Source organism: Pongo abelii, chromosome 2 (genome assembly GCF_028885655.2).
Source record: "Pongo abelii isolate AG06213 chromosome 2, NHGRI_mPonAbe1-v2.0_pri, whole genome shotgun sequence".
In the NCBI taxonomy this organism is placed as follows: domain Eukaryota; kingdom Metazoa; phylum Chordata; class Mammalia; order Primates; family Hominidae; genus Pongo; species Pongo abelii.
Window position 1 is genome coordinate 135,493,756 of NC_085928.1, and position 13,320 is coordinate 135,507,075.

At 35.9% G+C, this 13,320-nt stretch overlaps 1 protein-coding gene across 9 annotated transcripts in view; it reads right to left on the reverse strand.

The window, feature by feature from the left end:
- KCNH8 (potassium voltage-gated channel subfamily H member 8) overlaps nt 1-13,320 on the reverse strand; it is a 395,129-nt gene that overhangs the window by 276,573 nt on the left and 105,236 nt on the right. For 8 of the 9 annotated variants that reach the window (XM_054552527.2, XM_054552526.2, XM_054552531.2 and 5 more), the window contains one exon: nt 9,346-9,579. The exons of the other annotated variant lie outside the window; for it this stretch is intronic. In XM_054552527.2, the coding sequence (XP_054408502.2) occupies nt 9,346-9,579 (234 nt within the window). The remainder of the gene's footprint in view (nt 1-9,345; nt 9,580-13,320) is intronic. 9 annotated transcript variants of the gene reach the window in all.

Below are 13,320 nucleotides of genomic sequence, written 5' to 3' on the forward strand. Positions count from 1 at the left end.
TTTTATTTTGTGTGATCTCAAGCCTGGTTTCACTAGCTCTTGATAAAATTAATTCTTGGTTCTTTAGACGTGTTGAAATTCTAAAGCAACTACAAGTGTTGTCCATGCTGGGAACTCTGGTATTCACAAAAACACTCATTTGGATACAACACATTCTATTTAAAAGTACATTCTTGCTGTTTTTCATTTATTAAATGGGTGGGCAAGACATCTTTTGCTCTGAAATTTGTATGTTAAGTGAAAACATTCCATATGCAATGCTACGAGCCCATTACTTAACAGCCAAATGGGAAAGTCACATGTGCTTCAAATTTAAAATTGTTATTTTGGGAATACTCTGAAATTTTACAACCCAAATCATTGTCTCTTTTCCTATTTTGAGTTCCAATTCAGAAATAACTAGATGACATAATCAAATATTCTAAAAATCTTCCAGAGTCATATTGAATAACTAAGTGTAAAAGAACTCATTAAGAATATCTTCTTAGTGTTAGAAGCAAAATAATGGATGAGAAAGATACCTACACTGAAAGCTATACGACACTGATGAAAGACACTAAAGAGGAGACTAATAATGGAAAGATAGTTCATGCTCATGGATTGGAAGAATTAATATTGTTAAAATGTCCATACTACCCAACACAATATATGGATTCAATGCAAATCCTATTAAAATCTCAATGACATATTCACAGACAGGAAATAATCCTAAAATTCATATGGAACCACCAAAGACCCGAAATAGTCAAAATGATTCTGATTAAAGAAAAAAAAAAAAAAAGGTTGGAAGCATCTGACTTCCTGATTTAAAATTATAAAGCTATAGTAATAAAAATGTAATAGTGCAGGCATTAAAAACAGACAAAGAACAGGGAAACAAAAAGACACAACAGGATAAGGAAAATCTCTTCAATAAATGATACTGGAAAAAAAAACTGGATTTCCACATTCCAAAGAATAAAATTGGATTTATATCATATACCATACACAAAATTCAACTGAAAATCAATTAAAAAAACCTAAATATAAGACCTGAAACCATAAAACACTTAGCAGAAAATACAGAGGAGGAAAAGCTCCTCTCCAAGACATCGGTCTTGGCAATGATTTCTTGAATCTTACACCAAAAGTTCAGTCTACAAAAGCAAAAATTAAATAAACAGGACTATGTCAAACTAAAAAACTTCTGCATAGCAACGGAAACAGTCAACAAAATGAAAAGGTAACCTACAAATTGAGAAAAAAAATTTCAAACCACACATTGGAAAGGAGGTCAATATCCAAGATCGATAAAGAACATGTACAACTCAATGGCAAGGAAACATATAACACAAATAAAAAATAAGCAAAGGACTTGAATAAATACTTCTCCAAAGATGACATAAAAATGACCAATAGATACATAAAATGGTGTTCCACATCACTAATCATCAGGGAAATGCAAATTAAAACCACTATGCAATATCATCTTACACCATTAGGATGGCTATTATCAAAAAGACATGAGATAACAAGTGTTAGCAGGGGTGCAGAGAAAAGGGAACCCTTCTAAACTGTTGGTAGGAATGTACATTGGTGAAGCCATTATGAAAAACAGTATGGGGGTTCCTAAATAAATTAAAAATAGAACTACCATATGACCCAGAAATCTGTCTTCTGAGTATATATTAAAAGAAAAAGATATCTGCACTCCCATGTTCATTGCAGCACTAATCACAACAGCCAAGATATGGAAAAAACTTAGATGTCCATCAATAGAAAAATTTGATAAAGAAACCGATATATATATATATGAATATTATTCAGCCTTAAAAAAGGAGGAGATCCTGCCATTTGTCACAACATAGATGTGACTTGGAGAACATTATACTGAGCGAAATAAGCCAGACACAGAAAGAAAACTTGCATTATTTCACTTGTATATGGAATCATAAGGTGAAAAACAGATCAAATATATAGAGACAGAGAACAAAACAGTGGTTAACATTGGGGTGGGGAGAAGAATTTGGGCGGATGCAGTTCAAAGTATACAAAACAGCAAATATGCAGCATGAACAAGTTGAAAGATCTAATGTACAACAAGAAGACTATAGTTAATAATAGTGTGTTGTACTTGGGATTTTTGCTAAATGAGTAGCTTACAGCTGCTCTTGCCACAGGGGTGGAAGTGGGTAACTATGTGAGATAATGGATATATTAATTTGTTACACCCAGTAACCATTTTACTATACATATATATAATATATATCCTATAGAGTAATATATATATTAAATATACACAATAAAAAAATTTTTAAGTAAGTAATGTTTCTGACTGTAATTATCTGTCATGAATAGCTCATTGCAAAAGAGGAAGGTCATGAAAAAATTTGCTTCCTTTTTGCTTTTATCATGATCTGAAATCGTAAGACTGAATATGAATATACCTGATTCAGACAGCTTATGTGTACACTTGCATGAACATAGCGTGTTGCCCAAATAGTGGTATGAATAATGCTGGTGGTACACAAGATTATTTTAAGGGGAAAACATAAATGTCTTACATTTGAATATGTACATATTAGTTAAAATGTGTATTTGAAGCTAAAATATGCAGCTAGCATATCAAGTTTACCTTTAGACATGTTGATGGATAAAATACCACGAGATCACCACGTTTCTCCATTTATTTCCTTTGCTCTCTCCCCTTTTCTCCTCTTTTCTTCCTATCTTTCACAGTTCTTCCTTCTTTTCCTCTACCCATCCCAATGCTAAATAAGCCTCTTCAGCCCTCCCTATTTCCACACAACAGTTTTTATTTATTCAACAGCTTAGGTCAGTTTGAGATTTGCTTCATACATATCCAGCTTGTAAATAGAGGTTCCCCCTTTGGAGGCATTCTCCCTTAAAAAAGAAACGCAGTTAATTGTAAATAAATTATTTTTGCTGTAACAAGTGTGTGTGTGTGTGTGTGTGTAAACACACACACATATATGCATATATATATGTACATATATGTGTATATGTATCCATATATCCATTTCAAGAACAATTGAAAACCTAACATATTAAAAAGAATTGGGCTTTTTGGGGCATTTTACTATGTCATCAGATAATTAAATTTTAAAATGTAAAAATAAATAAATTGAAGTGCATCAATCTATAAATAAAATAAGGGACAATGACTGGGGCAACAAATTGGGACCTGATCATGACATAACATTTAGACCTATGTTTAAGTCATTTTTCTACATCATAGTTTCCTCATCTGTAAATAGGAGATAATCCATATTTTTTTCAAGGGTTACTGGGAAAATTAAATAAAGTAACATATATACTGGTTGGCATAATAAAATTGATTAGGTCTATTATTACTTGGATTTCCCAGTATACTTTTTACTTTTCTAATTTAAAAAAAGCTTAAAACCAATGTTTTCATTTAATATTTATTTATGTTTGCCTTCTATTTGAAGTTAGTGATCCTGGTTTTGTATTCATGGTAGTGGCTTAGTTTTCTTTTGCTTACAATTTATTTAAGTAAAATGAAACAGTGAATCAGAATAAAGAAAAACATCAAGTAAGCAATAGCTCAGGAGGTATACACATGGAAATGGCAAACCTTGATGGCGACATGAAAATGAATGCATTTGTGAGTACAGTTATCCACAACCTTATCAAAACTCAAGATTCTCTTTTAAAATAAATAGTTGTATTTCCTTTTTTATTATTTAGAAATAAAAATCATCATAACAAAACTTGCCTACCTATACACATTATTTTCAGAGAGAGATATATATATATATATAGAGAGAGAGAGAGAGAGAAACAGAAAATAAAAATGAAGTTATTTACTCTGTAATATATATCTCAACAAGAAATGCTCAGGTATGACCAACTAGAGCAGAAGATATAATAAAACAGTTGCATAATTGGACCAGTATATAGAATCACTGCAAATGCTATGCCTCTGAGTGCAGAACACCTGAATATGTGCTCCATCAGACCAACAAGTGCTGTGAGCCACTAGTAAGATTTTCTTACATGGTGAAATTCTGAACGTGATAAAGTTCAATCTTCACTCATTTACACTATGGTTTTATTTTTGAAAATTCAGTAGGAAATAAATCCTTTCAAAAAGCACTTTGCATGTTAAGTTCAGGATTCAGGTTATTAGAATCCAGTGTTTCACCTCCTGGAAAGTCTGACTGGGCATTAGAAAGTCATGCAAGAAACTGGACAATTCTTCAATTGCAAGACCATTCCACACATTACCGTATATTTAGCAACTCTGACTCTTGCCCAATAAATGACAAAAGCATTCTCCTAATTACGGAGTCAAAAACCTCCAGAGATTTGCAAACTTCCCTGGGAGATGGTAGCATCTCCACCTCCACGGAGAATCAGTGGCTTAAGAACAAGGACCTTGAAGTCAAGCAAGAATGTTTATGCATTCGGGGTTTTTTATTTACTAGTTTGTAATCTTGGGCAAATGACTTAACTCCTAATCTATTCAATACAAATGTAACTAGATGTTTTAGGTGGAATTTTATCTTCCCCAAAAGATATGTTGCAGTCTAATCCCCAGTACCTCAAAATGGGACCTTTTTTGAAGATAGGGTCTTTACAGAGGTAATCAAGTTAAAAGGAGGTCATTAGAGTAGGACCAAATCCAATGTGACTGATATCCTCATTTAAAAGGGAAAATTTGGACACAGACCACCACATAGGGAGACCTGTATGTAAAGATGAAGGCAGAGATCTGGGTGACACTCTACAGGCCAAGGATCACCAAAGGTTTCCAGCAAACCACCAGCAGCAAAGTGAGAGGCATGGGACAGATTCTTTTTTTTTTTTTTTTTTTTTTTTAGTTTAATTTAATTTTTTATTTTATTTTATTTTTTTATTATTATTATTATACTTTAGGTTTTATGGTACATGTGTGCAATGTGCAGGTTAGTTACATATGTATACATGTGCCATGCTGGTGTGCTGCACCCACTAACTCGTCATCTAGCATTAGGTATATCTCCCAATGCTATCCCTCCCCCCTCCCCCCACCCCACAACAGTCCCCAAAGTGTGATGTTCCCCTTCCTGTGTCCATGTGTTCTCATTGTTCAATTCCCACCTATGAGTGAGAATATGCGGTGTTTGGTTTTTTGTTCTTGCGATAGTTTACTGAGAATGATGATTTCCAATTTTTATTGCAGCATTATTCACAATAGCAAAGACTTGGAACCAACCCAAATGTCCAACAATGATAGACTGGATTAAGAAAATGTGGCATATATACACCATGGAATACTATGCAGCCATAAAAAATGATGAGTTCATGTCCTTTGTAGGGACATGGATGAAATTGGAAAATGGGACAGATTCTTTCTCACATCCCTCAGAAGGAACCAACCCAGCTAACATCTAGAGGAACTACTAGCTTCCAGAACTATGAGGTAACAGATTTCTGTTGTTTAAGCCACTCCATTTGTGGTACTTTATAATGGTAACCCTAACAAACTAATACACTACAATAATATTTTTTGCAGAATTGGGAATATTATCCTAAGAACAACCTTAAATCTTTGTTCTCTGTTTTTCTTTCCAGGAAACTGATGATATTGGATCTACTAATATGCAAATAGGTTTGAAAAATAAGCTTTCTGTAGAGAGGATAGATATGTTAAGATAAACATATAAAAGCTAAGGCTGGTAGATCCAATCATGATGGTCTTTCATGCTATTAGAGAAGACACAACTTGTTGATATTAAAGTTCTACCAACAAGCTAGAGTGAGAAAGAAAACAAAGAGGACATGACATCTCAGTGTGTCCATCTCAGCTTAAAGGATAACGAGAAAGAACAGGGAAAACCAGAGATGATCTCTCACTATGTGGTTTTATAGCTCTGAAGCATGGAGAAATTGTGTTGGATAGTTTTTTCCCTACCACTTTTTCTGTAAGGTCAGGAGAGCAATCATAGCATTAAGGAACAAATAGGCAAAGCAGCACAATCACAGAATGTCAAAATGTATCTGGGGAGGATAAGATAAGCATCTGCTTTCTAAAGCATATTAAAAGAAAATGATCCTTGAAGAAAGGAAGGAGGACACTTGAAGTCATAAGCATATTTTTTAAAACCAGAAATCCAGACATATTTTTAAGTACCCATAGGCTAATAATCAATTTCAATTCTCTTCAGCAAGTATTTACTAAGAAACTACCATCTGATGAACACTGAGACCCCAGGCTTCAGGCACTGGGGATGTAGAAGTGTGCCTTCAAAAGCTCACAACTGTATCTACAGACAGATATTTATATAAATAGCTATGATGCAGTATGATTAGCCTAGGGTAGATGGCAATTTTCAATCTTGTAACTGGATCAATTAGTTTTCTTACAATGTCAGGCAATTCCCCATGGTGACTAGCTTAAAGGGAACTGGTGCCTTTAATGATTTCTACCCAAGTGTGTCTAAGGCTGCAGAGACATCTGATTAAAAAACTGAGCTCAAGAAATTCTTGCTCCCAACCTGTATGCCATACTTTCTACCTATCTAGCCTATAAGTCTTCATTGTTTGGTCCTGACACCTAGATTCGGATATTGTGAAGAGGCTTAAAAAGAAAAATACTCATATAGATTTGGAGTGACCTACACAAGGCGCCTATCTTAAGAAGGACAAGTCTGCAGTCAGCGGATATTTCAGACAAAGGAAATCCTTTCCCCTTTGTTCTACCGGATGGCAGCTTTATCACTCCCTGACAGTCTGCATTCTCAGCAACATCCTCCATTTTCTTTTATCTCAGGCCTCCTTTCAATGATTATGGTATAATTACATAGAGCTGGAATCCTTTTGTTTTATCGTATTTGCTATGTAGGCCTTATGTATTGACACTGGGAAGGACACAATGGTCTGAACTGTGTTTTGAGGTATCCTGTCCCAAAGAGACTGTCTCCAATACTTCATAACTACTGTATATCCAAAATCCACATCATCAGGGAATATCCTCCAAGGAAAAATAACTTACAAAAGGGGATGACATTTCCATATGCAGGCTCTCCTTCTTGACACTGATCTCAATACCTCAAAGTAATTAATGAGTAAGATATAGAAGCCAGGGATGCTGCTAAGCATCTACACTGCACAGGACAGCCTTCTACCACAAGAATTACTGACCTAAAATGTCAACAGTGGCAAGGTTGAGAAACCCTGTGTTAGAGTGCAATTTAAATATTGTTACACAAGACCCCAAAATAAGTGACTCAAACAAGATATAAATGCAACAAAACAAGATAGAAATTTTGTTGTCTGGAGTGGAAACTGGATCTCTAAACATACCCAGGTTCCTTCTATCTTGTTGCTCTGCATTTCATTATGTTATTGTCCTTGTCAAAGGGTTGAAACTGGCTTTCTAGCCTTGTCTTAACTTTTTCTTTTTAAGGGAAAGAATAAACATCATTGTAATATTGTTATAACGAACGAAACTGGAACTATCTTTTTTTTTTTTTTAGAGCCAGTAAATAAACTTTAGCAACATCTTAGCCATTATTGTTTCTATTTCAAATATACAATTCCTTTTCTTCTTTTAATTTAATTTTATTTCATTTTAACTTCCAGGATACATGTGCAGGATGTGCAGGTTTGTTACACAGGTAAACGTGTGCCATGGTGGTTTGCTGCACCTATCAACGAAGCATTCCCCTTGAAAACCAGCACAAGACGAGGATGCTCTCTCTTACCACTCCTATTCAACATAATATTGGAAGTTCTGGCCAGGGCAATCAGGCAAGAGAAAGAAATACAGGGTATTCAAATAGGAAAAGAGGACATCAAACTGTCTCTGTTTGCACATGACATGATCCTATATCTAGAAAACCCCATTGTCTCCGCCCAAAAGCATCTTAAGCTGTCTTAACTTTTTAACATATGTGTATTAGTTTGCTTGGGCTGCCATAAGAAAATAACACGGACTAGGTAGCTTAAACGATAGAAATTTATTTTATCACAGCTCTGGAAGCTAGATGTCTAAGATCACGGTGCTGACAGGTTTGGTTTCTCCTGAGGCCTCTCTTCTTGGCTTGCAGACAGCTGCCTTCCTGCTGTATTTTCATGTGGTCTTTCTTTTGTGTGTGCACACCCTCACTGCCTCTTCTGCTTCCTATAAGGACTCTAGTCATATTGGATTAGGTCCCCACCCTTATGGCCTCATTTAACACTAATTATCTTTTTAAAGGCCCTATCTCCAAATACAATCATATTGGGGGTTATGACTTCAATATACCTACTTTCTAGGGCACAGTTCTGTACACACCATGGAAAAGGGAAAGGAGATAAATTAGAGAACAAACAATTTCACTTTCAGTTTTATTTTACCCAGAGATTGCACAAAATACTCCTTCTCATATATCTTGGCCTAAAACTTAGTCATAAGCCCAACCTAATTACAAAGAAGGCTGGGAAATATTTTTTTCTAGTTTGGTAGCCATGCACTAGCTAAAACTCAGGGGATTATGTTACTACAAGGGAAAAGGAAAGCTACTGAAGAAAAAATGAGAAATTTGGATACCAGGAAAATAATAGTTTGTTCTAATTTTTGATCTAGCGTTTCTCCCATTTCTCCCTCTTGAATTTACCCTAAGTACCAGGGCCCATTTGCTAATGATATGTATTCCTACATAGAACTCGAGGACTGAGGACACCTTACACACCCCTAGATCCTCTTTCATTTAAAAGAGAGTCACAAAACTGCAGCCACAAGAAAAGACCTAGTATTTCCCCAGAGGCAGTTTGGAGCCCAAGAAAATTTACTCTAACATGAGATGCTATGTGTCTCCTGTTTTGTGTTTAGAATTTAAGAGCATAGTGAGAAAGGCTCTGTGGCTAGGTAACTGGAAAAGAAAATGCATATGCCGATTTTTTTTTTTAACTGACTTCCTTTTTTGCAGGGAACACACAGATCTCTGTCTTTAATGACTGGAATTGAGATATAGCTCTTTAAAGGCATAAAATTTGAGAAATACTCCTGGATAAAAGTTATTAGTATACAAATAACTATTATACATAATGTATATTTTAAGAATTACCAAAATATAATAGTAACATACTTTATTTTAACGTATATTAACTCAGTTAATATATGTTAACTATTCATTGACATTGAATAGTTATAATTCTAATTCAAAATTTCTAGGCAGTTTATTCTGCTAATGGTTAAAACAAGGCTATCATCCAAGTCATTTGTGGAACTTCTGTAACAGCCTGCATGTATGTGAAATGCCATTAAGCCTTAATGGGAGTTGGGGAGCAATTACTAGGTTGAAAGAAGACAGCCTCTCACTACTCTCCAGTGAGCACGAAAGAAAGCCAACTCACCGTTTTTCTTGTAGAACATAATTTCTCCTTTGAATTCTGTTTTCTCCTCCAGTGACTTTTCTATTTGAAGCATCAGTTGCTCATTGGTTTCCACCCCAAATAAGAACTTGCAGCTACAACTCTTCTGCATGACTTCAGTTCGGGCAAATCCAGCAAGCTCACAGAAGCCATCGGAACAGTAGACTATGGGGAAACCCTTAGCCACCTGGGCATTGGCGAGGATGAAGTTACTATCTATAGAAAAACAAGGAGAAGATACTCAGCAACTAGATAAGTGTGAGAATTTATACACAATTCCTGTATAAATTATTCGGCATATGTGTTTAGCTAACTGCCAAAAGGCACGTTCTGATGTGCTGCAGTGGAAAAGAGACACTCCAAAACATAAAATGGACTTGACCAGCAGAAGTATGCATTAAGTTCTGACTTAGGCTTGCATTTTGAAACACACTGTGGAAGAAACATACATGTTCACTGGTCTGCTTTGTGGCACCTACCATCTAGTTGGCAGTAAGGGATGATGCTTTTGATCATGGCTTCTGGTTTCATATACTGAATCTGCCATGTAATATATAGGTGAACTTGGAAAAGTTACTCAAGAACTCTAAACCTCAATTTCCTTAAATCTGCTTTCCCCAAAAGCAAATCCTGAGACTAAGATTTGAGCATAATTAGTTTATTTGGAGGTGATTCCAGGAAGAAAGCAAGTAGTAAATTGAGATAGGGAAGAGACAAAAGATAATAAAGGGTAAGTTAAAAAGGGGTTCACTGCTGTGGGCAAAATACACGGGTCCTGAAATAATTGTGAGGAGTACAACTAAAGGTTGTCCCACAAAGGGGAGAGAAAGCAGAAGTATTTATCCACTAATGTCCACACATAATTGGTTAAAGTTCACTCATGGGATGTCAATATGTTGGCACTTCTGACCTACCCACTTAAGCTAAGTGCACTTCCAGAGATTACTCTGGCAGCAAGATGCCAGAAAACAGTGGTATATAAGGAAATGGTCTGGATACGATCTCTAGGTGAGTCCAGGTGATATTGGCTGGGCAATGACAGGTATGCTACAATAATAATAATGTTATTTACTTCATAGGTGTGTTGTAGGAATTAATGAGATTATGCATATTATGTGCTTAGTGAAGTGTCTGGCACAAACAACTACTCAATAAAAAATTATTGTTAAGAGTGCTATTCAGGCTGGGTGTGGTGGCTCAGGCCTGTAATTACAGCACTTTGGGAGGCCGAGGTGGGTGGATCATGAGGTCAGGAGTTCAAAACCAGCCTGGCCAATATGGTGAAACCCCATCCCTACTGAAAATACAAAAATTAGCCTGGCGTGGTGGTGGGCCCCTGTAATCCCAGCTACTCGGGAGGCTGAGACAGGAGAATCACTGGAAACTAGAAGACGAAGGTTGCAGTGAGTCAAGATCGCGCCACTGCACTCCAGCCTGGGCAACAAGAGTGAAACTCCGTCTCAAAAAGAAAAAAAAAAAGAGTGCTATTCACATATTTATGGTTATAATATTAACACAAAAGACTTAGAGGACAATCAAAATAGTAAACTATTAAGTAATTAGTAACAGTAAACTATTATTAAGTGCTTAGAAATAACTCCCGGGAGAGAGACAGTCAATATTCAGAGAAGGTTTCCATGGGATAAATTTTTTGAGATTTAATTTGAATATAATGTTGACAGGGAGAAAAAAGATGCATGTTGGAGATGGGGTTTAAGATAAGGCATTCATAAAATGTGTTGGTGGGTGACTTTTAGGTTCACTATGAATGAATTAGATACTATTATCAAATTAATCATTCATTCATACATGAAACAAATGTTGGACACTTGGTATACCAACAGTGTTAGAGATTGGGATTTTAAAGATAAAGATAAAAATGGAAAAACTACAGGATAAGCTGTTAATTTGTTAAAAAGCAAGATTCAGTATAGTATGTTACTATATGAGCTATTTATCTGAAATAAATACATATATATGCACATGTGTATGCATACCAAACATGAAATGTTTTTGTATACCTAAAAATAAATGGAATCTGGTAATTGTGTTATCTCTAGAGAGAGCAACTATAGGCAGAGGTGGGAAAACACTTATTTTTCCCATATACCCTACTATACCTTTTGAATTTTATCCCACATGCTTTATATATTGACTATTCAAAAAACAGTAAGTTTAAATGAGGTTTGCAGCAGACAGACAATCTTTCCTGCCATGGGAAAGAAGGTACTCCAGCTACTTCTTGATGGCCAGCAGGAGAAGCACTAAAAATCTATTCCATGTGTTTCTCCATCTCCTTTTAAGCTTTTGTTGTTTGTTTCCAAACATAGTCCACCATCGGCTGGCAGAACAAAATCCACACTACTCAGCTTTGCTCCAATCAGCGCCTAACCCAAGAGTACCAAGTGTAATGTAAGCATCAGCATCCTGCCTCTGCCCAGCTGGCTCTTCTGCCTTCCCAGCCACTCTCCCCCTCTGAAAGCATGAGCTAGAGACACACACCAAGAAACTCCAATTATACATTGTTTTGAAGCCACAGGAGTGAGTTGCATTACCCTAGACTCATAATTAATTCTCTCACACTTTACAGAATCACTTACTGACTATACATTGTATGCTGGACTTTGTTTCAGGTGTGGATGCAAAAAGTTCATTAGATGTGGTCCCAGTCCTTAACGATCACATAGTCATAAACCTGTGGGAGTCTCCAGAGGGGGGCACCCTCCTACTGGGGGTTGTGGTCTCAGTCTCATCAACTTGGCACAGCTTTGGGTCACTTTAACAATAGTGTGTGTCTCTCCCCAACTCCATTTTGTAATTTTGGCTGGAAGATTACTTAGAAAATGTAAATACATAGCATTGACAAAGTACTAAACATCCTAAAAAAGGCTTTTAATGCACTTTCAGAAGCCATTTTTCAGTTGACTGCTGACATGTTTATTAACTTTCTATTATATGATAATGCCAGGTAACACCATTTTACCAGATGGCAAGTCCTAGGGTGAGGTGACAGGAGGTATTTAAAGAAGAATAAGCATGATCTCTAGCTCTAAGATATTGTAATTTAATTAAAGAAATGCATGTACATAAATAACACTAAAACACATCATATAAGTACCAAATCAGTGGTCCACAAATAATAGGTACTACTAGAGTTGAGAGACCAAACATCTGGGCTTTGAAATGGTTAGGTTGGAATAAGACAAAAATAGATCGAGATGGCCTATCATAAGTCCTAGAATGTTAGAAGCAGATGCTTGGATGAAGTAGGCTCAGAAAATGAATAAGGAAACAAGAATTGCAGGTAGAATAAACATTGCATTTTATGCTGAAGTCCGGTTCTTAAACTATATAGATACAATAGCTTTCTTTGTTAGTATTTGTCTAGCATATATTTTCCCATATTCCTACTTTCAGGGACTTATGTTTTAGTATTATCTTGCACATGGCATATATCAAGTTTTATTTTAAGTGTAATAGAAAAATACATTCTTCAACCTAAGATTGATATATTTACTTTTATTATTATAAGTATATTACATTGGATTTTTTACCAACTTAATTTTTGCATTCTCTTCACTATGTTTTGTCATTTTGTCTTTTCTATTTTTTTTTCTTTTTTTGAAAGAAAGGCTGGAGTGCAGTGACACAATCACAGCTTGCTGCAGCCTCAACTTCTTGGGCTCAAGTGATCCTCCCACCTCAGCCACTAGAGTAGCTGGGATTAAAGGCACACACTACCACACAGATTTTTCTCTGTAGAGATTATACATTAAAAATTCACACCTGGCTAATTTTTGTAGAGATGGGGTTTTGTCATGTTGCCCAGCCTGGTCTTGAATCCTGAGCTCAAGTGGTTCACTCACCTTGGCCTTGCTGGGTTTACAGGCATGAGACACCATACCCAGCTTGCCTTTGCCATTTTTAAAAATTAGGAAATATAGGATACCCCATAAA